The sequence below is a fragment of the Penaeus chinensis genome, chromosome 33, assembly GCF_019202785.1.
Source record: "Penaeus chinensis breed Huanghai No. 1 chromosome 33, ASM1920278v2, whole genome shotgun sequence".
In the NCBI taxonomy this organism is placed as follows: domain Eukaryota; kingdom Metazoa; phylum Arthropoda; class Malacostraca; order Decapoda; family Penaeidae; genus Penaeus; species Penaeus chinensis.
The window spans coordinates 17,434,749-17,462,248 of NC_061851.1; the positions used below are offsets into that span (position 1 = coordinate 17,434,749).

At 38.4% G+C, this 27,500-nt stretch overlaps 3 protein-coding genes across 3 annotated transcripts in view; 1 reads left to right on the forward strand and 2 right to left on the reverse strand.

The window, feature by feature from the left end:
* Positions 1–12,177, reverse strand: part of LOC125043016 (TM2 domain-containing protein almondex-like) — a 22,072-nt gene extending 9,895 nt beyond the window's left edge. Inside the window, exons 1-2 of the mRNA XM_047638954.1 lie at positions 11,962–12,177; positions 1–11 (exon numbers count right to left, since the gene is read on the reverse strand). The exon at positions 1–11 is cut by the window's left edge and continues 123 nt beyond it. Of these exons, the coding sequence (XP_047494910.1) occupies positions 1–11; positions 11,962–12,031 (81 nt within the window). The 5' untranslated portion in view covers positions 12,032–12,177. The remainder of the gene's footprint in view (positions 12–11,961) is intronic.
* Positions 12,178–14,206: 2,029 nt separating this feature from the next.
* LOC125043362 lies at positions 14,207–16,439 on the reverse strand. Its single transcript, XM_047639449.1, has 2 exons — positions 16,142–16,439; positions 14,207–15,687 (listed from the first exon to the last, which is right to left on the reverse strand). The coding sequence occupies exon 2, from the start codon at positions 15,091–15,093 to the stop codon at positions 14,638–14,640; it is 456 nt and encodes a 151-aa protein (XP_047495405.1). The 5' UTR covers positions 15,094–15,687; positions 16,142–16,439; the 3' UTR covers positions 14,207–14,637.
* A 5,414-nt stretch (positions 16,440–21,853) lies between these two features.
* LOC125043383 (carnitine O-palmitoyltransferase 2, mitochondrial-like) overlaps positions 21,854–27,500 on the forward strand; it is a 32,331-nt gene continuing 26,684 nt past the window's right edge. Inside the window, exon 1 of the mRNA XM_047639478.1 lies at positions 21,854–21,956. The gene's annotated coding sequence lies outside the window, so the exon portion shown is untranslated. The remainder of the gene's footprint in view (positions 21,957–27,500) is intronic.

Sequence of the window (27,500 nt, forward strand, 5' to 3'; positions counted from 1 at the left end):
AGAGACCGATGCTGTAGAAGATCAAGACAAAGAAAAATAAGAAGACAAAGAAATGTATGTATGAATAAATATGAAATTTATATGTACACACATAAAACCATAATTATGTCAATACATGAATATGTATGTACAGTAAGTAAATCATGCAAAATATATACTCCTTCTCCCTCCCTCCCTCTCCCATCTTTCCTTCTTTGGTTAATGGTTAAAAGCAAAATAAATGTGCTAGACATCTAAAGTCATTTAGCACTATAGAGGAAGGTATAGTAAAGGGTAGTGAAGGGCAGCTGAGTTAGTAGTTAGTTGCTACATGTCAACTATCTAGATAAATATTGAAAAGGTTTAACCCAATCCTGCCAGGGAAAATGAATAAAAAATGGGAAAAATGCTGTGCTCATTTTCTATATTTTTTGTGAAATGTCTGTACATAGATGGCTCTGCAAGTGCTTAGCCACAAAGGGGTCAATTAGTAGACCTTGTGACCTTACCTGATTTTAATTGGCAGGAAAAATTGCCACAATTGAGACACTCGTGTATGAAACTCTGATGAGGACACACCTTTTTCAAAACACAGCAGCAATAAGTACGAAATCTTGTGCAACAAGAGTTACCCTGGAGCCCAGGGCCTCTCGTCTCGCAGGATATTATTGCTTCTGAGTTATAAAGTAACTTAAATAAAGTAAATCCTGTAATTACAGATCCTTATAGTGCTTTGCCAGCACCTTCAGTGTTCTAGTATTTGCAGGTGACACAAGGCTACAGTAGGCGTTGTCAACACCCCACCTCAGTCCCACAGCTCTCTTCTACACCAGGGAAGTTCTTGTGGCTTTGACCCCTGGGTAGGGAGGCCCAGTAGTCTGGGGCGTCATTTGGGCACACTTTTTCTTTGGTCCTGATTTCTTTTCCTCTTAATGTGACTTTCCTGAGCCTACCGGAGTTCCTCATGAACTCCCGTATTCGCTTGGGGGGTGGGCATTGAATTACCTGTCCTTCGCCTAGGCAAGTTCGGCAGTAAGGAAGTGTCCCACTCATAACTCGATCCCTCTGTGGTACTGGAGAACACAACCAGTGGGGGGGTAGAGGACGGAAAACTGCCTTACTTAGCTATTGCTGTTAGGTTAATAACAACAGTTAAGAGGTTTTTTGTCCCTTCAGGACTAAGATTTTGAGACAAGGGGTTGGACCTGGTCCGATACCCAGGATGGATGCTACCCCGGCTACCCCTTCTCCTCCTCAAGGAAGAGGGGCGACTCATGACCACTTTTCAACTATGAACAACGGTACCCCCACTAATGACAAGATAAGACGACCAATTTTCAAAATCCCCACCCAGAATGAAAGGTTTGCGAATGAAATTCGTGAATGAAATTCGTGAATGAAAAAAAGTCGCTTTTGAACGTGAACCCCTTTATCATCAAAAAGGTCCTTGATGGTCAAGTGGACGGTGATTTTGATTTTGTAAAAAAATTGAGAGATGGAAGCCTCCTTGTTAAAGTACAATATAACTCCCAGATTAAGGATTTACTTAAGCTGACGCAAATTCATGATCTTCAAGTTAAAGTAACTATTCCTGTTGGCCCAAATACTTGTAAGGGAGTAACCTTTCACAGGGATTTGATGAAAAAGTGAAATTCTCGAGAGCATGAAGGACCAAGACCTAGCGGACGTTCAATGTATGACCAAAAAGGACGGGAATGTGTGAACGAAAACTGGACTGTCTTTATTGACCTTTGCTTTGAATAAAATCCCAGAATATGTCAATGTTCAATATGAACGTGTTCAAGTAAGACCTTATGTCCAAAAGCCAATGCATTGTAATAGATGCCAAAAATTCGGACACACCTCATTAAGATGTATTGACAAAGATTCAACTAAATTTGTTTGCTGTAAATGTGCTCAAGCCCATGAGACCATCACATGTACTAGCCAAATTTCCAAATGTGCTAACTGCAGAGGTCCCCATTAGTCAGGATATGCTGAGTGCAGTATCCTGAAGGAGACTGTGACATTAGCATATATGAGAAAACATGAAATTAGTTATACTGAAGCTAAGAGGAAAGTGGAAAGTTTGACACACAAACCTGATACTTCCTATGCTGCAGCAGTAACCAACAACACCCCTAGTGCAAGTGATGTCAGTCAACAGCTTGCAGCCAAGGATAAGGAAATTGCTGAACTCAAACAAACCGTTAAAGAACTAAACATTAAAGTATATCAACTGACAAAATTGGTCGATCAAATGGCTGCATGATAAAAATCATAAGGAGGATGATACCGAATCACAGTCCAGAGCGCACCTCCCCGTCCGGGCTACTCCTGTGAGGACTTCGTCTGACTCGCGATCGGTTTCTCGAGAGAGAAGCAGGTTGCAATCTGTCAGTCGTCTCCCTCGGCAGGAGGTGCAGGACATGGAGGCTTCTGTCTCCAAACCATCCCGTGAGAGGTCGCTCCCATAAAAAGAAAATTAAAACTAGTGGACAAGACACTTCCAAACCCCGTAAAATGTAATCATCGCGTCGACCATTATACAATGGAACTGTCCAAGTCTTAGATCTAAAGTAAATGACCTTAAATTATAAGCCTCGTCCTATGCTCCCGATATTATAGTTCTCGAAGAAACTAATTTAACAAACCTCGTCTCTGACGAGGCCGTATCGCTCAGGAACTACCATTTATGTCAGAAGGATCGTGAGTGTAGGGGTGGAGGCGGAGTCGCCATGTACATCCACCAAAGCCTCCCTTTTACAGAAGTGACTATTGATTCTACTTTGGAGTTTGTCGCATGCAAAGTAAAAATTAATGGCACGTATCTGGCTATATGTTCAGTTTATTGTCCGCCTGATAAAGTGATAATCTATGATGAGCTCTTTGCTCTTCAGGAACGTCTGCCACAAAATAAAGTAATTTTAGGTGATTTTAATGCTCATCATACGTTATGGGGTTCCCTGCCGGTGGATGGTAGAGGTGAGCAAGTAGTTAAGTTGATTAATGAGTCCGATAATACCGGTAATTTGAGCTTTAGAGACATATCACTCGTCTCTTCATCAATAGCAGCCAAGTGCCTGTGGCACACTATTGACGACTTGTTGGGAAGCGATCATCTTCCTATTTTGATTAAATATTCATGCGACACAGTGAGAACGCCTTCAGCACCTAAATTTAACGTAAAAAGATCAGAATGGGTCGCCTTCACAAGGAGCGTCAAGCTCGAACTTGTTGGAGAAACTATTGATGATTAAGTACACAATATTCAGAATTCGACTTTAGAAGCACCATTGCTATCCATTCCTAAAACTTCGACAGATAGCGTTAAGCATAGAGTTAAAAAATAACATCACAAATGAGAACTTTTGCAATTACAAACAAGCAAGAGTTAGCGCTCGTAGAGTAATCAGACAAGCATAAAGAGACTCCTGGCGAGGCTTTTTCTCTACAATTAACAGCAATACAAAAACATCAGAGGTTTGGTCCACTATAAATAAAATCAATAGAAAAAAAATCCTCTTTCAAAATTAACATCATTGAAGAGGGTAACAATTTGGATTCACCTAAAGACATTGCTAATGCACTCGCCAGGCAGTTCTCTCATACAAGCAGCTCAGCACACTACCATCACGCATTCCTGCCCATCAAGGAAGCCGCTGAGCTGCAACCTATTCACTTTGCCACAGGAGATGACTTTGATTACAATAAAGACCTTACAATAGATGAGCTTGTCCGAGCCCTAGAGGCCTGTAGAGGAACATCCCCAGGCCCCGATGAGATGCGATATGAGATGATGAAGCATCTTAATCATGATGACATGATTAAGTTGCTAGAAGTGTACAATGAAATTTGGAAAAGCCACACTTTTCCAAACTCATGGCACTTCGCTCACATCATTCCCATGTTGAAAGGAGGGGGTAATCCCAAATTAGCCATCTCCTACCACCCAATTGCATTGACAAGTTGCTTATGCAAGGTCATGGAATGAATTGTTAATAGTAGGCTATTGCATTTTTTAAATCCCAGTAATTAACTAGTTGAGGAGCAGTGCAGCTTCCGAAAGGAACGCCAAACTCTCAACTAGTAAAGCTAGACAGTCATATTCAAGAGGCAATTGCCAAAAGAGATTATTTAATTTCAGTATTTTTAGATACAGAAAAAGCCTACGACATGACATGGTGATATGGCCTACTCAGAAAACTTTATGCTTTTGGATTACGTGGAAACTTGCCTTGTTTTATTCAAATTTCATTTCTGACAGAACGTTTGCTGTCAAATTGCTTTCTGACAATGTCACTTTTTTGCAGATTTTTTTTCAGGCAAGCGGGGTCCCACAAGGAAGTGTCTTGTCACCAACATTATTTCTGTGTATGATAAATGACATCTTACCAGCTCCTCCTCGAAATTTTAAATACTCACTATACGCTGATGATTGTGCATTATGGCATTCCAGCAATAATGCAGAATTCTCAGCAAATCGCATCCAATTGGCACTGGATATGATTCATAACGGGGGCCTCCAGTGGGGTTTTAAGTTTTCCACTAGAAAGAGTATTGGGGTATTTTTTTCACATAGGAGGAAGCCCAACATCAGGCTAACTCTAGACAACCACCCAATACCTATTCAAAATTCTGCAAGATTTCTTGGGATACTTTTTGATAGTAGACTCAATTGGAAAGACCACATTGGTCAGTTAAAGAATAAATGTCAAAGAGCACTAAATTTATTAAAGTGCATTTCTGGTAATAAATGGGGAGCTGATAGACAGTCTTTGCTAATGGTATATAAAGCCCTGATTAGGTCTAAAGTAGATTATGGGTCAATCTGGTATGGTTCGGCTTCGAGAACAAGTTTGAAAGGTTTGGATGCTGTGCAGAATGCCTGTTTGCGTGTGTGTTGGAGCCCTAAAATGCACTCAGATCAAGCGTCTTGAGGTGGAGTCAGGAGCCTCCCCTCCAACTCAGACGCGGCCAGTTAGCACTGACCTATGCTGCAAAGGTGGCTCAAGACCCGAGCCACCCTAATGGCAATGGAGGTACTAGGCCCTTTGCCACGTGACTCCACGACCTCGTCAAGAAAGTCGGTATAGATCTCTCTACCATCGATACCCTGGTTAAGTCAAACATAGCGCCACAGGAAACACCCAATTTTTCTATTATGGAAGCCTGGCTTCTGTCAGCCAAGGCCATGGCGCCGGAGGATGAAGTACGCCAGAGGTTCAGAGAGATCCTCATTAAACATCTAAATTTGTTTCATATATATACCGACGGCTCCAAGACAGATGAGTGTGTGGGTGTGGGTGTATGGTCGACTGAATGTGAACTAAAGTTCAGACTGCCGAATCATACATCGATCTTTCTTGCTGAACTTTTTGCTATTGACAAAGCTATTGATTTTGCACTATCGACAACCCACGATAGAATAGTTATTTTTTCTGATTTATTAAGTTCACTTAAAGCTATTAAATCCTTAGAAAACACTAAAAATGAACTGCATGGTAATATCATTTGTAAATTACATGGTGCCAACAAATCAATCCAGCTAATATGAGTACCAGGCCACTCTGGTATCCATGGCAATGGACAGGCTTACAAATTAGCTGGGTCAACGGGCGATCTGGACACTACCATAGTTCGTACAGATATCAGGTGTTTTGTGTCTCTTATAAAAGCAAAAATACATCTCCTGTGGCAAAGTGAATGGACCAACCTCTAACTCACCTACAAAATAAAACCAACAATCAAACTGTGGGACACAGCCCACAGGAAGGAAAGAAGGGAGGAGATGGTGTTGGCCCGCCTAAGGGTCAATGCTACCAGAATAACCCACCTCACTCCCTATATAGAAAGAACCTTCCCTCCACAGTGCCCTCAATGCACCACCACCCTTACCATACCTCATTTGTTAACAATATGCCCAAACTTCAATGATACCACCAAAAAAATTACCTAAGAACAAAAAATAAAGTAATCACTTTTCTAAGGGAGACAAAACTTTTTGACCTTATATAGATTGATAGAATAAATAGGATCCATTGGCTTAATAACCTTGGCCACATGTCGCTGGTTGATAGCCAAGAAATCCAACAAAGAAAGAAAAGAAAGAAAGTGTGGGTAATAATCCGTGGAAACGTGGTTGGTGTGATGTGGACATAGCGGCGTAGCATGCACCCAGCAAAATCTGATTTATGTTTTAAGGCATGTGGACAGGTAGAACAACCAGATCTGGATCTTACAGAGAATTGGGTTGGTTGAGTGCATTGACTTTATGAGAGCTAATGAGTTATGGTAATCAGTAAATATATAGTGAAAGAGGAAGAAGGGAGTGAGTATATGTGTTTTAAGGCAAAATGGAGTTCTATAGTAAAGTCTTTGAATTCAGAAGGGAGGAGTATTTGAAAGTGCGAATTGGGAAGGTTACAGCAAAACCAGCACTAGAGGTAGCTTTGGAGCCATCAATGTTAACATGAATACTGGAAGAATGAATGAAGACATGGTCAAGGAAATGGGTGAAAAGGACAGCAGGGGGGGGGGGGGTCTGATTTTGGTGGGCCAGGGAAAAGAGAGAATAAAATATGGGGGAAAGGTATAAGCCATGGAGGGACAGAATGGACAGAAAATGGCAGAGGATAGTTAGTTTGGTGAGGGAAAATTGGTGGTATTGAGCATAGCATTTGAGAGAGAGAAGAGTACAACGTTGAGAGAGAGATGGCATGCTTGATTCAGTATACAGGCTCTAAACTGGAGAGGAGCAGAAGGTGCCTAAGGCTAGGAGAAGACCAAAGTGTGGATTGTATCAAGATGAGCAAGGAGAGAGGATGTGGCAGAGGAGTAGATATGGCATCTAAAATTGAGAGTGGAGAGGATCAAGGTAACATGAAGATGGAGGAGAGTTTTGCGATCTGAGCCCCAGGATATATGGGACAGAGTTTGTAAGATTTGGAGGTGGATGCAAGCTTTTTCTTTACTGTAAAAGATGGTCTCGCCAGTACAGTTTGGAGTAAAAAATTACATCAAGGAATTTGCCAGAGGAACAGTATTGGAGTGGAGTGCCATATAATAAGAGTGGAGGTTGGGGACGTACACTTGCATGACATGAAAGGATGGAGAAAGATTTGGAGGTAGAAAAGCAAAAGCCAAGGTTAGTAGCCCAGGAAGATACTGATGTTGCGGACTGAAGGGATTGGCAGAGATTTGGTATTGATGTGCCATAGGTGAAGATGGTTAGATCATTAACATAGAGTGATGATCAGGCTGGTGGTAAAACTGAGACGTCATTAATGGCAAGAAAGAATAAAGTGGTGTGAGCACACTGCCTTGTGGATGCCTTCAAACTGAGGAAAGGATGATGTGGAAGAGGATATTTTGACCTGGAAAGTGCATTTGGAAAGAAGACTTTAGAAAGACACTCATGTTTCCCCGTATGCCTAGGGAGGACAATTATTGGAGAATATGATACTGCCATGTACTATCATATGCTTTTCCTAGGTCAAAGAATATGGCTAATATGGATTCATGGTGTGCAAATGTAGATGTAGTATATGTCTTTAAATGAGCAAAGGGGTCTGCTGGACTTCGGGCAGAAAACAAACTGGGAAACTGAGAGATTGTGAGATTTGTGATACCACATTATGCGGAAGTTAACCATTCACTCTAGTAGTTTGCACAAGCAGCTAGTTAGTGATGGGGTGGTAATCTTGAGGGAGGTTACCCGATTTATTGGGTTTCAAGAAGGGGAGGATAAGAGCTTCTCGCCAATGAGAAGGAAAATTTCCTGACATCCATATGTGGTTGAAAATAGTTAATAGGAAGGATAGAGATGAAGATGGAAGGTGTCAGGGAATATGGTAGTGAATACTGTCAGGGCCTTCATGTGTGTTGTGGCATAACTTAAGGCATTATATTCAAAGGAAGAAAAAGGAGCATATAGGACTCTGTGGAGGATAGGGTGAAGATGATGGGGGTTTGTTCCCTGATGATGAGAATCACTACTGACCTAGCTGAAATAGTTACCTAGTTCATTAGCGACTTAGAGAGGATCAGAGAAGAGAGTACCTCGAATATGAAAGACGGGGACTGAATAGTTTATGGGTCCGGCAACAAACAGGTGAGATAGAGGTAGACTTAATTGAGGAAACATAATTTTGCGAGCTATTTGTTTTACTGTTCCAGATTGTAAGACGAAGACAAGTGGATGCTCTTTTAAAGGAGATAGGGGCTGATAGTTGATTAGAGGTGCCTTGTAATGATAACTGTTCCAGGCTGCCCTTTGATGCAATCAGAATTCCACCTTGGAACACATTTGGAAGTATAAGGTCTTGTGGTTTGACGAACGGCTGTATAGGACTGTAGTTGTGAAACACTGTATCATATCTGAAATGGACAAGAATGGGGATGGAGGGGTAAAAATAGTAGAAAGTGAAGTGAAAGTATGCCAGTTGGTTATATCAAAGCACCAGCATGGGGGGGGGGGGGTTGGAAATGGTACATATAAAGTAGGAGAAATAACTGGAAAGTGGTCACTATAGGGAAAGTGATCTAGAACTGACCAATGAAAATCTAAATGGAAAGATGGGGAGCATAAAGAGAGGTCAATGCATAAAAAAGATTGCGTGCATGCGTCAAAGTGTGTGGGCGATCTAAATTAAGAATAATGGCAGTTGTGGAGAGGAAGCATTCTAGGGATTGGCCACGGGAGTTTGGGGGTGATAGAATCACCCCAAAGAGTGTGGCGGCAGTTAAAATCACCAACTATGAGGAAGGGTGGTTGGAGTTGGGAAATTAGAGTTTCAAAGGCAACACGGGACAGTGGTTTGAAAGGGATGTATGACATAAGGTGTTTTCTGATGGATAAGTATTAATGAGACATAAAGGGAGTGTGAATAAGAGACAAAATGGTAGTTGGGAATTGGTATTGGAGGATGTGTAAGAAAAGTAAGAAAATCCAATGGATGGGGATGGGCTGTGTTGGGAGGGAGTAGGAGGAAGGGGTGTAGGGGGAATATGAGTAGGAAGAGGATATTAGCAGTCACTTTGAGTGTGGAAGGAGCACTTTTGTAATTTGAGGGTGGATGAGGGGTTTCAGTGTCAGGTTGGAACTCGAGTAGATAGTTTTGATTATCTTCAAGAGTTTCTGTAAAGGAGGTGGTTGGGGATATTATGAGACAAAGGTTTTCTTATGAGGGGGGGAAGAGGAGACTGGTATCAGAGGAGTAGAGACAAAGGCAGGTGGAGGCGAGTGTGTGGTAGGAGGAGGGGTGGAACATTTAGTCTGTCTGCTGCGGGTAGCGCAGGGTGAGAGAGGGCTGCAGTAGAAATTGGAGTGTCTGAATTTAGAATAGCAAAAGAATTTGACTGAGGAAGGTAGGAGGTAGAAGTGGAGAAGTAAGATGTAGGAAGGATAGGTATAGGGGAGGGTGTAGGAACATCTTAGGAGAGAGGGGGAGGGGCAGAGGGAGTGACATTACTGGAGTAGGGAGTAAGAGGAAAACCCTCATTGACTTGCTTCCTGTCTCTGACTCAAACTTGTAGGTGGGGCAACTCCTATAAAATACATTACCGCTCGAGATGTGGCGTGCGGCTGTACGCCGCAGCGGCGCGCCAAAGCACACAGAGGCGGTAATTTGGCTTGATGTTCCGAACTCCCGCATAGAGTTTTTTTTTAGTTTTCTACACCCGTCACGATGGGGTTAAAGGGAAGGTCATGTCTACGGAAAGTAATTTTGGCAATGTGGGTGGGGTTCTTACGATGACCTTTAGGAGGAATGGAGAAGCACTGTACTGATATCACATCCTAATCCGTGAGGCAGGTGAGTCTCCACAATCCGACCAATTTTTGTCATAAATAGGGCAGTTTGCTGGAGATAGAGACAGTTCTGCTACAAGTATTGAGGGTGGATGAGGTTTTGCAGGAATGGGGTTGCCAGAGAGATCAGATGATAATGCTATAGCTTGGTTTTCAGATGGTGTTGATGGCCTGCCACTGTGGGGCTCATCTTCAATTTCGTTTCTTCCACTTCTGGACTAACTTATCCATTTGTAGGTTGTTGATTTCTATGAGGCATTGCCACCATAAACTTGTTCCAGAGTGTCAATGATTTGCCTATTCTACCAAATGAGTTTCACCATGAATTTAATGTATATGTATATTTATTTATATATATATGTATATATATATTTATTTTTATATATATATATATATATATATATATATATATATATATATACACACACATATATATATACACACACAGACACACATGTGCATATATATAAATATACATGTACATGTACATGTGTGTATATATATATATATATATATATATATATATATATAAATATATATATATATATATATATATATATATATATATATATATATATATATATATATATATATATACATATACACACATATGATATATATATATATATATATATATATATATATATGTATATATGTATACACATATACATGTATTAATACACACATATATGTGTGTATATATGTATGTGTGTATATATATGTATGTGTGTGTGTGTGTGTATATATGTATATATATATATATATATATATATATATATATATATATATATATATAAAATATATATATATACACATAGATGTGTACATAAATATATATATATATATATATATATATTTATATATATTTATATATTTATATATATATATATCATATGTGTGTATATGTATATATATACATATATATATATATATATATATATATATATATATATATATATATATATACACACACATGTACATGAATATTTATATATATGTGTGTGTGTGTGTGTGTGTGTGTGTGTGTGTGTGTGTGTGTGTGTGTGTGTGTGTGTGTGTGTGTGTGTATGTGTGTATATATATACATATATAAATAAATATATATATATATACATGTATATATATAAAAAAAAATATATATATATATATATATATATATATATATATATATATTCATGTACATAAATATACATATACACAGGTATGTGTGTATATATAATATATATATATATATATATATATATATATATATATATATATAATATGCATATATATATTTTATATATTATATATAATATATTTAACATATATATATACATACATGTACATAAATATATATAAATGCATATATGTATACACATTTAGATGTAAACAAATACACATATAAGTATATATATATATATATATATATATATATATATATATATATATACAAACACGCATATGTATAAACATAGACATGTGTACATATACACACGTGCATACATATACACATGTGTACATATATGCACACATGTATACATATAAACATATAACGTATATATACAGACATGTGTATACATATACACATATATATTTATATATACAAATATATACAAGTATATATACAAATGTATTCTTACATATACATACATACATACATACATACATACATGTATGTATACATTATATATGTATATGTGTATATATATACATATGCATGTGTATATATGAATATATACATATGTATATATAAGTATATATACAAATATACACGTGTATATGTACATATATGGATATGTATGTAAATATGTATATATAGTATATGTATGTATGTTTATAAACTATATATATATATACATACACTATATATACACACACATATACATATATCCACATACACATATATACATATATATATATATATATATATGTATCAAAATTGTGTGTTCTATTACCAGCATTAACAAATCATTGATAAAATCGCAAAGGACTGCCTTAGACCTTTCGTGAATTCCGACCCAGATTTGCGTATATACTGAATAATTGGAACATAAAATAATAAGTGCAACATTGGACGGCTGTGTATGTATATATATATAAAAAAATTACATTGATAAGTAAACACTAACCACCCAAGCATGCATAGTTTCATTTAAACTGGACTGGAAACCAATCATGCAAGCCCTTACCTGTGAGTGACACAAGCCTCAGGAGTAGAAGTAACAAGTTCAGATATAACAGTTCCCGGCATTCCCACATTGTTTAATACCATGAGTTGTCAATTGCTAGCTTTAACAATTAGATTCATCTTTCGGCGAGTCAATTCTGATCATAAGCAAAGGCGAGTAACAACTGTTATCGGTTTGTCACTAAACACCTGGATAACCTTCTTGTTAAATCCGTGTCGTGCTATTGATTACAGACTGATATTCTCTTGTATTTTCACCTTAAGTTCATGCATTTGCATTTAGATACATAATAATAAAAGATAAATATTCTCCTTGATACAAATCATTGTTCTTGGGCAGTACGTATTCTGTCATCTATGACGATAAAATACTGTACATAAAAGATATCAAGTGCGAAAAATCGAGGGTCTATCCCTAGTAATAGCCAAAGTAGCCAATGCATTTTTCAGGATGGGCTAATAGCCAAGATAGCCTAAGAACTAATAGCCAGAATGAACGATAGATTATCAACATTAGCTATCTCATTTCAACATTTCAGGTGAAACAAATTTGACCGATTATTTCATTTTCCAAAATTTAACTCGTTCTTCGTCGGTCTACCAAATAGCTTATGGAAGACGTCTTATACGGAGAATGACACTAGGGGCTTCATTTGATTTCTTTGGTAGGGGCTATCCTCATATTTGAGTAGCCCACGAGCCCACATTCAGCTTGTAGTTGCAGCAAGATTGACAAATGTCAGAAACGTTTAGAAAACAAATTTGAGTATCTGAATATACAGTCTGTACTGTACTGATGATGAAATCCAGTTGGATTTTGAAACAGTATTCTCATTTTCAATATATCTAGTTTTTTTGTTGTTTTTTTTCGTACCACAGTAGGAACACACTCATGTGTATGTATATAATATATATAAATATAAATATATATATATACATATGATATATATATATATATATATATATATATGCATATGAATATATACATATGTACGTATATATATATATATGCATATTAATATATACAACATATGAATATAATATATATATATACACACATGTGAATATATATATATATATATATATATATGCATATATATATGCATATGCATATGATATATATATATATATATATATATATATGATATATATACATATATATGTGTGTATACATATATATATGTATATATATATATATATTAACAGTCATCTATTCTACTGCAGGACAAAGGCCTCTCTCAATTCACTATTGAGAGATTATATGGCAGTGCTACCCTTACCTGATTGGATGCCCCTCCTAATCAACCGCGGTCGGCGTGCTAACACTTGTGCCACGGCGGTGACTTCCCCTACACCTGCGTTTGACTTCTCAAAGCGATATGTCGTTTTCTCGGGCTCGAGCTAGCAGTCAGAGTGTAGGTATTTTTACGACTGCTGCGACGGGAATTGAACTCGGGACCACAAGGGTTGGAGTCCAGTGCTCTAACCACTGGACCAGCGCAGCAGTCATATACATATACATATATATATATGTGTGTGTGTGTGTATACATACATATATATGCATATTCATACATGTATACATGCATAAATATAAATATATCACACACGTGTATGCGTGTATGTGTATATATATATATATGGTATATCGTATATATACACAAATACATACATATTAATGAATAGATACATACATTTACATCCATGCCCGTGTCATCACCGATGTTTTCTTTGTTCAATATTATTGTAACGGGGCCCGCTAGTATATATCTATATATAGATATGTATGTGTGTATGTATACACACATGTATATGTATATATTTAATATATATGATAAATATATATATCCATGAATATATATTTGATTTATCTATCTGTATGTATATATGTAAATATGTATATCTCTCTCTCTATATATATACACACACATATATATATTTATTTATATATATAAACATATCTTTACTTATATAAACACATGTACATATGATATATATATCTATATTATATTTTACAATCAAAGTATGTAATCAGCCATTTCGTGTTATGACTGAAAATTCCAGTCATTTCATGAAACAGCTAAAATATTCAGTTATTACATGAAATGGCTGAGAATTAAGCATAGTTATTTCATGAAATGGATAAGATAATGAGATGATGAAAATAAGGAAACTGCATCATAGGATGGCTGGAGAAGTCAATATTATAGAATTTATATGGGGAAAGTAATCTCAAACTTTTTTTATTTCAGGTGAAATACATACACATGTACAGTCAAATACATACAAATCACAGACATCAACAAATTTTAGACAACAATTTGACATTTACTTATTTCGACATGTAGTACTACTATGACAACGTCTATTACACTTGAGATTATCCTTGAAATATTTACATCTGCTAGTACAACACTTCTTACTTGCAGCACAATCACATTTGACAAATCCTTGCCCACCAGTAGTTGATTTCTTCAGAGCCTGTCGCAAGGAAACCAGGTCTTCTTGGTTGACATCAGACAGAGTAAGAAGTCTTTGAGGACAAATATCAGATTGATTGCAGGAGTGCTTGGTCGTCAGAATCCCATTCTTCACAGCTATGTGTACAAATCATTGTCACTGTGACCAATGATAACACCATGGGGATGGCACAGTCTTGAAGTCTATCCGGCTGCGTTTCACCATGGGTTCAGCTGGGAGAGTTGTACCTCCCTGGCGCTCTTCCTCTGTTCTGTTATCACACTCTGGCGTTTTGTAAGAGCTGAAGGTTGGTGGTCTTGAGCAGGTGTAGGCTGAGAGGTGGAAGCTGGTGCTGCAGATGCTGGTGGGATCCGGGGGTTTTGAGCAGGTGTAGGCTGAGAGGTGGGAGCTGGTGCTGCAGATGCTGGTGAAGGTTGGGGATCTTGAGCAAGAACTTCCTCTTCTGAAGGACTAGCAAAGAGGGCAAGGAAGTCATCTTCTGACTGTAATCTTTCAAGGACCTCTAGAGGAAGACTCGATGTTGCCAAACTCACCCTAGGATCAGTGCCAAACAATGCTTTGAATGGAGTGCGCTTGATACCGCAATGATGAGCAGAGTTCTTTTGGTGTTGAACTAAACGAACCAACCCTGTGTCTTGTTGTCTGCCATCCATGCATGCAACATGTCCTTGATGTCACCAGTGGCTCGTTCTACTGAATCTTGGCTTTGTGGATGAGTTGGTTTACCATGGACCATAATGAGTTGTGGACAAACTTCCTTCAAGTCTGAGATCACTTTAGCTGTGAATTCAGAAGAATTGTAACTTTGCGGTATGCCAGGAGCTCCAAACAAAAGGAATATATCGAGCAGTTGAAAGGCAACTTCAGCAGCTCTCTTTGATGTAAGTGCTTGAAGTATGACAAACTTGGTGAGGTGGTACTGGTAGACCATGATCCACTTCAACTGATATCCACAAGGTCAACTTGGCTACGGAATTGAATTCACTGCTCAAGAGGAGCTTCACAACAACCCAGCAGTCTTATTTCGCTTTCTCTTTTCTTGGCAATAGGACTTGACTAATTCAATAGCTTCTTTTGCGATGTTAGGATACTTTGCCCCGAAATTTCACTTCATTCTGTCACGTCCACCATGCCCTGTTGCAATGTGTGCCCTCTTGATGATGTCATAAGTATCTTCAATAGTCACATCTACACTCTTGCGTTTCTTGATCAGCTTTTCAATGTCTCCACACTGAAGAGCTTCACACCTGCAAAGAATAATATTCTGAATGATGTAAATAAATGCGGTAGTAAAAAAGTATAATTAGTACCAAATTTCCACAGTACATAGACTTAAGTAACTGAATATCGATTTAGTCCCATAAGATGAAGAATTAATCAATTTTCTGATGAACCAACTACATGAACTGATCATGAAAATCCATGAGATAATATGATGGAGTTTTGTAAAAAAAAAAAAAAAAAAAAAATATATATATGTATATATATATATATCCCACTTTCCCCGTTTCTTCTTTTAAGGTGTATTAGGTGTATAATATGCACGCGTTTACTTCTCTTAAATTACTAGAATTGTTGCAACATGGAAAAATTATTACGTCACTTCCATTGTGAAATATCCTATAAATATTTCTCTTGAGATTGTCTGCTGTTTCCCATGTGTTCCAATGCCAACCTGTGAATTTTAAATAAGAAACTTACTTCTGGAGAATGTAGTATCCATGCCGAGACTTGGAAGATGGATTCTGGGCTGCAGTCTTTAGTTCTTCATTGGTGTTATAATAGACATTACTTGGCACCAAGTACTTCAGACACTGCAGATACTTTTGAAATAACTCTTCTCTAAAATTTGCCTCAAACTAGTCTTGTGCCATTGTCAACGCAGCCATTTTCTTTTGTTGTTTTTTCAGTTTACACTAACCCCGTTTCTTCCCTTTAAGTAAGATCTCGAGTTAGGTCTGAAGAGGAAAGGGAGAGGAGAGGCAACACGAGGCAGGTGAGGACAGACGAACGGAAGCGAGGTTGGAGGATCAGGCATATTGTACATATATATATATATATATATATATATACATATATACATATATATAATATATATACACATACATATATATAAATATACATATACATACACATATATATACATATATATTATATATATATACACACATACATACACACACACACACACGCACACGCACACGCACACGCACACGCACACGCACACGCACACGCACACACACACATATATATATGAAAAGGAGAAAACACACTACCGTGTTGATACTATGGTATAAAAACCCACACTGTAAAACAAGATTTAATTGAAAAAGAGAGACTACAGTTTCGGAATCCACCTGGATTCCATCTTCAGGTCTGAAGATGGAATCCAGGTGGATTCCGAAACTGTAGTCTCTCTTTTTCAATTAAATCTAGTTTTACAGTGTGGGTTTTTATACCACATATATATATATATATATATATATATATATATATATATATATATATATATGCAAAGCCGAGATGACATCGCGGCAAGATGGGAAGAGAACGTTAGATCACTCTTTCATAATGACTACAACGACGATGTTGAAGATGTGTTGTTAAAAAAGACCGCTGAAACTGACCAAATTGCCTTTGTGCGCTGTGGTGCAGCGGTAGCTATCTTGTATAGCAATATTGCTGACCAGAGTTCAAATCCTTCGCCGCAGTGAATGGTAACCTAGGTCATTCCTTGCACACGGGATAATTTAGAAGCAAAATGAAACAGACAGTATGTCACACCAAGAATACCCATTGTAACAAATGCACTGGACCAGACGATATCATGGAATTGACCTGTGGCCTTTGTATCTGTAGTGGAAAATAGATGCTGCTTCTACCGTTGTCTTTTATTTTGAACATGTACACAGATGAACACTCGGCCACGCTTGAGTGGCATGTTACATCTGTACATAATACACATATCATGACAACCCTTCCTGATCTTCAAAATCACAACGTAGTCTTTGCAGCAGGTGGAGATCACAGGCACCAGCTGTAGCATGAGGTTTTGCTCCTGTTTCCATCTGACAGTTGAAGGGTCAAGTCAGGTCAAAATGCCGTCCTTTGTCAAAGCATAGTAGCGAAACCTTCAACCCCACACGTGTCGCGGAACACAACCTGCAGCGAGTTCACTTTGGTGATGACGCTAGGCTGCGCCACTGAGGTACAGTACTCACTGCGTTTCCTGACCCACACAACTTCTCCTAGGGTATACTCCGCACTTTCATTATTTCTGGGCAGGGTAACATTTACTTGTACCGGTATATCTCTTCACGGGGAATAACATTGTACAGGTGAATAGCTTTAGTAATAGAACAGCGCTTCCTTCCTTCCTTCACCTTGCGATGTGAACATGTATTGCCACAAGTAAAACTGTGATGGCCCACGTCGATGATAGACAGGTAGTCTTGGCTAAGGTAGTGAGTATCATCTATTGCTAGCTACCACCATGTTTCAGGCACACTCAGTGACCCATGTTGTCAATTCAATGGGGTTGACTAAATGGATTAACAAGTCACATCACTTAACAGTCTTTAGTACCTCAGCCCTTGTCACAGCAGGAGACACCTCGCATCACACACATGCACATAACATTGCCAAATTGATGTCTTGCACAGTACCATCCAGTTTCACGATGTGCAAACTATCATCGTGGAGCAGTCATAAGAACTCTCACTGTCAAGACAATGGCATCTGTTGCCTGATCCCAACATACTCACCCGATGTCACATGGATCATCCTTAGGCGGCCATGCTGCTACAAACAGTCTCAAAAGAGAAGTGTATTCAGTAAATGTCAACCCGACCACATGTTGTCACATTGACATAGCGTTTCAGCCATGCAGCTGCCGGCCAGAGCCATCTGCACACTGGCAAATGTGCCATGAATTGTCCACACCATGCGAATACAGCGCGTCGTTTTACACATGGTGAAATTTTGTTGACAAGGTTGTCACATCACTGTGGTTCGCCATGAAATGACTGCACATAGTCCCAATAACCTTACTCCATCGACTGCATGTCCCAGTTGCTTGCACTCTAACCCAAAAGCAGTAAAATGCGCAGCTTCCTCTCCTGATATCCTCATTAACCGTGTCGTCAACATATGATAACACCGCACAGGTCTTCAGTCAGAATAACTTTGACGATGGCTCTCATGGCCAGTGCTGCAATGTTGAGGCCGAAACCGTGGCGCGTCAGGCAATAACATCGATCTTGCACCATCACTGAATGGAAAGGCCACCGCCACTCCTCGACATGCAGCTACTGGTAAGCCTTGAGGACAAGTGCTGACGCCACTTGCGTAACTGGTCAGCATAAACATCACTGTCGGCTGTGAAAGCGGTCATGTAATTTAATTGCATGTTGTATATCATGGGTTGCACCTTGCCCCCATCGTTCTGTCAAACAGCCATGAACGGCACGAGGCCTCGCAGCACTCCATGCTGCAGCTCGTTGTAAGATACCAGCCAACCATTTGCTCATCAAAGTTCTTACGTATCGACGGGAATATTATACTGTGCAACTTTGTTCTACAAACATGCAGGTGCTGCTCCATTCGTCCACTTCCACGTCACCGTCCTCGTCCGACGAGTAGCGTCAAACTGTACTCTGTAGTCGGAAGCGTCCACCACTATCGGCGGTCGGGATGTGGCTCCACATACCTGCTCTGTTCCGTAGAAGCACACGTCCAATGACGATTTCAAAATAATGCCGCCAAGTGCCGAAATGCCTGTGATGCCAAACACATTTGTACCCAGCTTGTTTGCCATGAAAGCGGGTATCTTGGCGCGTTGGCCTGTGTCTTCATCATTGACCAACCGATGGTTATCTTCGGCTGCCACAGCACACAACACCCGGCGTAAAGAATGATATCCATTCAACCACTGGAAAAGTGCCATTCACTGGTTTCATGACGATTTCACAATAATGCCACAAGAGTGAAATGCCAAGCCCAACATCTATATCCACTGGTTGTTTATTCTCCACGACTGCAGGTATCTTGGCGTTTTGGCGGCTGACCGTCGACAAGCAGCCGCACAACTGAAACAGCACCGCTCACTGGCTTTCGAGAAAGGATGCTGGCGTTAACGTTCCCCTTCTCCGGATATGCTATGGCAAAGTGTCCTGGTTGGCTGCAGATCCAGGAACGCCACGATCGCCGCCTCACCGCACCGGTTGCTCAAGATTGTCTTCAAGTAGGGCCGCCAAACCGCCGGAGATTAGCCAGGAAAATATCAACTGATTCACCTGGTTGAAACCGGCACGCCAAAAATGCCTCATATGCTGCATACAGTGCATCACACTCAGGCTTCAGCGAACACGTGCTTGCTGGCAGTTGTAACCAAATGGCGAATGCTCTGTAGTTCCATCATAATTGGGGATTATCTGGGCGTCAAACGGCATCGAAGTGGCGGCAGGCTTAATAAGCTTCTAGTCTTCTCGTCGCCGAAATAGCTTGTAGTAGAAAATAATTACTGCTTCCATCTTTGTTCTTTATTTTGAGAATGTACAGATAAACACTGTCAATCATTTCCGAATGACATGCAAACCACCAGGTGACTGACCAGCACACCCAACTCGCCACAAGCCTCCGGGCTAGTTCAGTCGTAACGTGTCGGCCTTTCAACCGAGGTGTCGGCGGTTCGCGAGAAGTTGCAGTTGTCGCCTGGAAGTTACTGCTGTGGCTGGGCACCACGGCGGGTAAGGACTAAGCTCAGCCGAGTCAGCACCAGCTGCCATACATGGCGAGTCGGCATTAGTCGACACAGGCCGGGCTCCCCTCATGGAGACAGGGCGGGGCTCAGCTTCGCATATCTGACTTATCCTTATCACTCGCCACACCCCACTCGTTCGATAGTTTAAGATAACAAGCTGGTAATATATACACAATTGAAGGAGATATGTGGTTAATGTTACCGACAGCGACTCATATTTTCCCCGAAATGGCGAAAATACCTAGAGTCCATAACACCCTCACACTGATTGTTCATAATGTCTGTTTTCTATAAGTTAGCACGAAGTGCCAATAAAGGGGGGCTTACCCCCTCCCCGTCTAGAAAATAAATAAAGGTAGGAAATATTAGATTTGGATTTTTGGATTCGCATAATGCCCAGACTGTGCGTCGCTCTAGGTGACAAATTCCGGAGACGTTTACATTCGAACACTATAGTTCAGTAGATTTAGATATATTGGCGAAATACCAGAAGACATGCTGAAGTGTATTAATTTCTTTGCCCAAAGTGACAATCACATTTGAATGCTCCAACCATCGCATGATAAGTCTGATGATACATATGTGCGCGCGTGTGTGTATATACGATATATATATATATATATATATATATATATATATATATATATATATATATATATATATATATATATGTATATATACATATATACATATAAATAAATGTATGTAAATATAGATAAATATATATAGAAGATATAAATATACAAGCATATATATAAATATATAAGCATATATATATGCATATATATAAGGATACATATTTGTATGTATATTTGTATACATATGTATATGAGTATGCATACCTGTACCTCTATGTGTATATATACATTTATATATACATACATATATGTGTATATATACACACACGTAGATATACATTTATATGTATATATACACACTCATATATGTGTATGTGTATATATATATATATATATATATATATATATATATATATGAATAATAAGGCACTCCACCGTTGATACTATAGTAAAAAAATGCACAAACTAGATTTTCTGAAGTGTTTGTGCATTGTGGGTTTTCCTACCACACACACACACACACACACACACACACACACACACACACACACACACACACACACACACACACACACACACACACACACACACACACATATCTATCTATCTATCTATATATTTATATATATACACATATATCATGTACATATATATAATATGTATATATATATATATATGTGTGTGTGTGTGTGTGTGTGTGTGTGTGTGTGTGTGTGTGTGTGTGTCATATATTTTTTTTCTGGTGCTGTGCCCTACACTGGTCTTTTTGGCATTTATTTTCTCTAAGATCCTTTATTCGTTAATTCACCTGATATGGCTAGTGTTTTTCACGGGACTGAGGACCATAATATTACTACCGAGTAATAAAAAAAATAATATCACTCGATAAATAGAAGCATCGTCAATTTGCATCCAGTAATACTATAAAGATAATATATCTATTAATTTTTGCAGTCATAATGTAAAACTACATACAGTTTGTTGAAATTCTGTCATAAAGTTTTTTTTTAGCATGTGGTATATTGATGAATGAGTTACAGGGTGAATAATGGGTAATTCTATTGATCGAGCCCAGAGGAGGCCGGTAACAGCTGATTGCCAGACGGCGAGTCGGACCACAGAGTTTCAAAGACAAATTATCCTTTTAGGCAATTGCAGTTAGGTCATTCCCTCTCAGGCAAGTTTTGAATACAATACCCAAGAATAATTTTATCTAACAGCTTAATGATAGTTTTTTTTCTATCTATGTGGAGTTGTGTGCACAGGATTTACTTTCCCACAGAAAATGTCAGGCTCTATCAGCTGTTATTTATCATTTTGACCAAGAAGGCTGCCGTTGATGAATATTTTGTAAGGGTTAGGCACTGCTTGTAATATTGCCAAGCATTGAATATGATCGGCTAGGAAATATGGGTCGAAATAAAATTGAACAGCGAAATAATTGATAATTTTTTTTCGAGATCAAGTATTTTACAGTACTTTTTTTTTTTTTTTTATCATAATTTGCGTGACTCATGATATATTCAGGGGATTGTTGCATCTCTCTCAGTGTAAAATGGGGCTTTGGGGCAACATGTACCAAAGACTGTTGTTTGTTAGTGTATTTTATTTATTTTATTTTTTTACACTTAGTATAGTTAGTTACAAGTTGAATTTCATATACTAAGTGTTGTTTTACATGAAAAATAGATAATAGAAAGACTCTATGAGACCTATGATGTGCATATATTTTATTGATATCTACTAATTTTGAAATGTAGAAAAAATTAGGGTCTCATGAGTAATTTATTGTCTTATTTTATAGAGTCATGATGAACCCTTTTTAATAAGAAGTAAAAAAAGAAATTTGTGAGTGTGTATTTTAATGTCTAGATGTCATATATATGTATATATGAAAATTTAGATAAAATTTTTATCTATAGAAATATCGGACAAATGTAGTATAAGGTAGTGGCAGAGTTGGGTAATAAAACTTACATGAAATGATAGAACAATACAAACCAAAGTTCTTCTATGGCAATGTGTTTGCAAATGCTTCCCGAGAGTGCCATATGTAAAAGAAAAGAGAAGATCCCCCAAATTTGGCTAAGTCGCTCATCTTGTTTACATTGCGAGGGTGAATTCAAGACGCATATATTACCACGGGGGTCCAGGAGGCGTAGCCCCCTGGCTATGTGTATATATTATCACAGGGGTCCAGGGGTCGTAACCCCCTGGCTAGGCGCATATACTACCATGGGGTCCAGGGGGCAGAGCTAGGGAATATACACCATGGTGTTAGGTTAGGTTGGATGTTGGGTTAGGACGTTTTGTTTGACAACCTGGGGGGTCCTGTTTTACCCCATAATTTCCCTGACATACTTCATGCCCTCCCCTGCTATCGGGACTATAAAATCAAGATAGTCGATATAGATGGTGATCATATCTCCTCAACGATTCATTTGCATGCCTAGAATTGTTGAAAGCAGTGGATTTCATGCTGAAAGGTTTCAAAATTGTTTCGAAAGTAACCCAATACCCTTTTCTTCATATTGACTGAAATATCAAATGAAAGTGTTAAGCAAAGGTTTTGTTGGAGGAAAGGAGTGTTGGGGGAAGATGCATGTTACACTGTTAAAAGAGACTTTGTATGGTAGCCAGGAACTTCATGGATGTTGATGTTATTAGATGAATGTCATATTAACTTTTGTAGCAAACTGATTACGTTTATCTCTGTGCCAAACAGCACTCTAGTGAAAGGCCAACAAACAACCCCAGCTTAAGTAGGTTCCATAATAATAAACTTCGTTGCACTATTGGTGAGTATGCATTATTACAGCTAATACAGCAAATACACAACTGGCTTAGAACAATAAGGAATTTACAATCATCTGTGATTGTAAATGGCTTTTGATTATCAGGACAGTTATTTTCAATAGACATTTCATACCCAAGAGTTTTTTCAGGCAGATGGCTCAATAAAAAATATATATCATTCAATTATTTCTCAGTGCCCTATGACCAGCAATGGAGAGTCAAAATTTTGGGTTTGGGTGATATTTCCTTCACAGAAATACGGTTCATGAATGGCATATCTTCCAGACTTAACCCATTCGCCCCACGTGGCAAGAATACATGCCATGCCCACAGTAATACACGTGTATTTATTGTATTTACACAGATGGCTCTACATGTTCTTAATCACCAAATAGCCAGTTATTAGAAACTACCTATCTCACCTGTTTACCCTCTTCCTTCACTTTAGGAAGGGGTCTTTTGTATCATTTCATTGTCTAAAATGTTTTAATGAACATTTAATAATCATAACTTTAATAACAATAATAACAGTTTTGATAGCAATGGTATTAATAAGAAAAACACATTTTCCCACCAATTCAAGGAATGGGAAAATCAGGATTGGTAACTTGGGCCTACTGATAGACTCCTTACTGGCTGAATACATGTGGAGCCATCTGTATGTAACAAAATTCACCTAAAACTACAGGGGACAGAACATAAATTTGGGGCAAATGGGTTAATATAAGTAACTCATTGATGGTAGGCTCAGTCCATTTTGATTTTAGTTGATTTTCTTTACATACAGAGGACTCCAGCCCTGTGTGAGCTACCTAAACTCTGTAATGTTACTTTAGGTGAGTGGCACTTTAGTCCAAATATCATATCATCTGTAGCTGCTACAGACCTATGGTCTAGGGGAATGGTATCTCTGTAGTGTGGAGGTTTGTTTACAAAGTGATAATGGCAGCAAACTCCAGCATACTCGTTTTCTTCATATAAATAATGCTATCAGCTATGATCAGAGCTTTAGTAAGAAAGACAGTACATACCAAATGTGTGCATAATAAAAGTAAGAGCAAAATATACTTTGCATAATAAATATGAGAGGTAACAAAAAGGTAGAAAGCTTATTTGTTCCTCCTTTGTCTCCTAGGGTAAATGATGATCCTCTACTAGTGGTTGATATTTAATCCTTTGTCTGCCCCTGTAGTATATGTAGCACAGAACCATTTTGCTGGTAAATTAACCATGTAGTATATATACTACAGAAACTTTCCAGCAATTTTATGGCAGTATGGTATAATTTATGATTTGTAAGATGATATAGCATCATGTACAATGTTAAGAATGATTGTGTATTTTTGAAGGGATTAAGGAAATATTATGCAACTAATGCAGTATTACATATATGTAGTATATGTAGCACAGAACCATTTTGCTGGTAAATTAACCATGTAGTATATATACTACAGAAACTTTCCAGCAATTTTATGGCAGTATGGTATAATTTATGCTTTGTAAGATGATACAGCATCATGTACAATGTTAAGAATGATTGTGTATTTTTGAAGGGATTAAGGAAATATTATGCAACTAATGCAGTATTATATATATGCCTATATATATATATATATATATATATATATATACATACATACATACATACATACATACATACATACATACATACATACATACATACATACATACATATACATACATACATACATACATACATACATACATACATACATACATACATACATACATACATACATACATACATACATACATACATATGTATATGTATATATGTGTATATATAGGTATGCATATAAATGTGTACACACACACACACACACACACACACACACACACACACACACACACACACACACACACACACACACACACACACACACACACACATACATATGAATATATATTTATATATATAAATATGCATATGTATATATATATATATGTATATACATATATATGTGTATATATGTATCTGTATGTATATATATGTATGTGTATGTATATATATGTATATGCATATATATATATATGCATATATTTGTATGTATATGTATGTATGTATATATGTATATGCATATACTTGCATATATATATGAATATGCATATATATGTGTATATATGTATATGCATATATATGTATGTATATATATGTATAAATATATATATAGGTATAGTATATGTGTGTATATATAGATATAGGTATGTGTGTGTGTGTGTGTGTGTGTCTGTGTGTCATATATATATATATATATATATATATATATATATATATATATATACACAATATGTGTGTGTGTATATATGAAGAATAGTAAAACACTCTACCATGTTGATACTATGGTAGGAAAACTCACAATACACAAACTAGTTTCTGCATTGTGGGTTTTTCTACCATATGTATTTATATGTGTGTATATATGTATATATATGTAGATATTTGTGTATATATATGTATATATATGTATATTTATATCATCATCATCATTAGCCTCCTCAAGGGGCTAACACTGATAGGGGTGCATGGTTGCATCCACCCTTCACTTCCATCCATTGAGGGTCCCTCATGGTAAGTCTCCAGGTAGGCCCTTGGCCTTGCGGCAGGTCTCATTGAGCTGCCTAAGCCAAGACCTTCTAGTTCATCCCATGGGCCTCCTCCACCCAGGATTGTCTCACAGAGGGACAACCTGATGGGTAGGGTCATCCACAAGGAAACGAGCTAGGTGCCCATATAGCCTGAGTTGGCAATCCCAGATTATGCAAGTAACAGGTCCCATACCAGTCTCATGGTGTAGCCATTGGTTGGACACATGCTCCTGCCAACTGTACCCCATGATCCGGTGAAGAGACAAAAGGCATCAAGATGAGACTCCAAGGCAATCCAGGTTTTGTTTCCATAGAGCAAAACTGGCAGTATCAAGGCCTTGAAGACACATACCTTGGTCCTTCTACCTAGGTACCGACATCTCCAAATGCTCTTCTTGATCGAGTTCATGGCTCCTACTGCCAGATCAGTCCGCCTCCTGACTTCTTGGTCTGATTGCCCAAAGATATGGACTACACTACCAAGGTATGCAAAGGTCTCTGTGACTTCAACGTCCTCAATGCAAGCATGGATCATCTGAATGGGTTCCCCTAACAGGCCCCCAAGTCCTGACTCTTGTGCTTAGTCCAGGAGACCTCTAGGCCTAAGGCTTCGCCTCATTGGTAAATGCATCAAGAGCCACCACCACTGACTCCAGGGACTCCGATAGGATAGCAACATCATCAGCAAAGTTTAGGTCTGAGACCTTGATATTGCCTAATGTTGCTCCACACTGACTTTGGGTAGTAGTTCTGCCTATTATCTAGTCCATGCAGGTGTTGCAAAGTGTTGGTGCAAGAACACAGCCTTGCCTCACCCCTGAATTAACAGGGAAGGAGTTCGACAGGCCCCCACCACACTTTACAGCACTTTCAATACCGGTATATAGGCTCTGTATCAGGCCAATAATCGTGTTGGAATTCCCCTAAGTTTCAGGATCTCCCATACCGATTCTTGGTGCTCCGAGTTAAATGCCTTCTAAGGGTCAATGTAGGTTGACTGAACTCCCAACTGCATTCCACAATTACTCGAAGTGCTAGGATATGTCTGTTGTGGACTTGCCAAGAGTGAATCAAGACTGCTCCTGTCTCTTGTGCCTTAATAGGTGGTTGTGGATCCATTAGAGAAGAATGTGGGTAAAACCCTGCCTGATACACTGAGCAGTGTAATGCCATGGTAGTTGCTATAGTACCAATGATCCCCTTTCCCCTTCCAGAGACGGATGACCATGCCCCTCAGCAGGTCAGATCAGGGGGAATGGTACCAGGCTGCCAGATGGCAGCCTACGGCTTTCCCACACGTCAGTTTAGAAATTGCCAT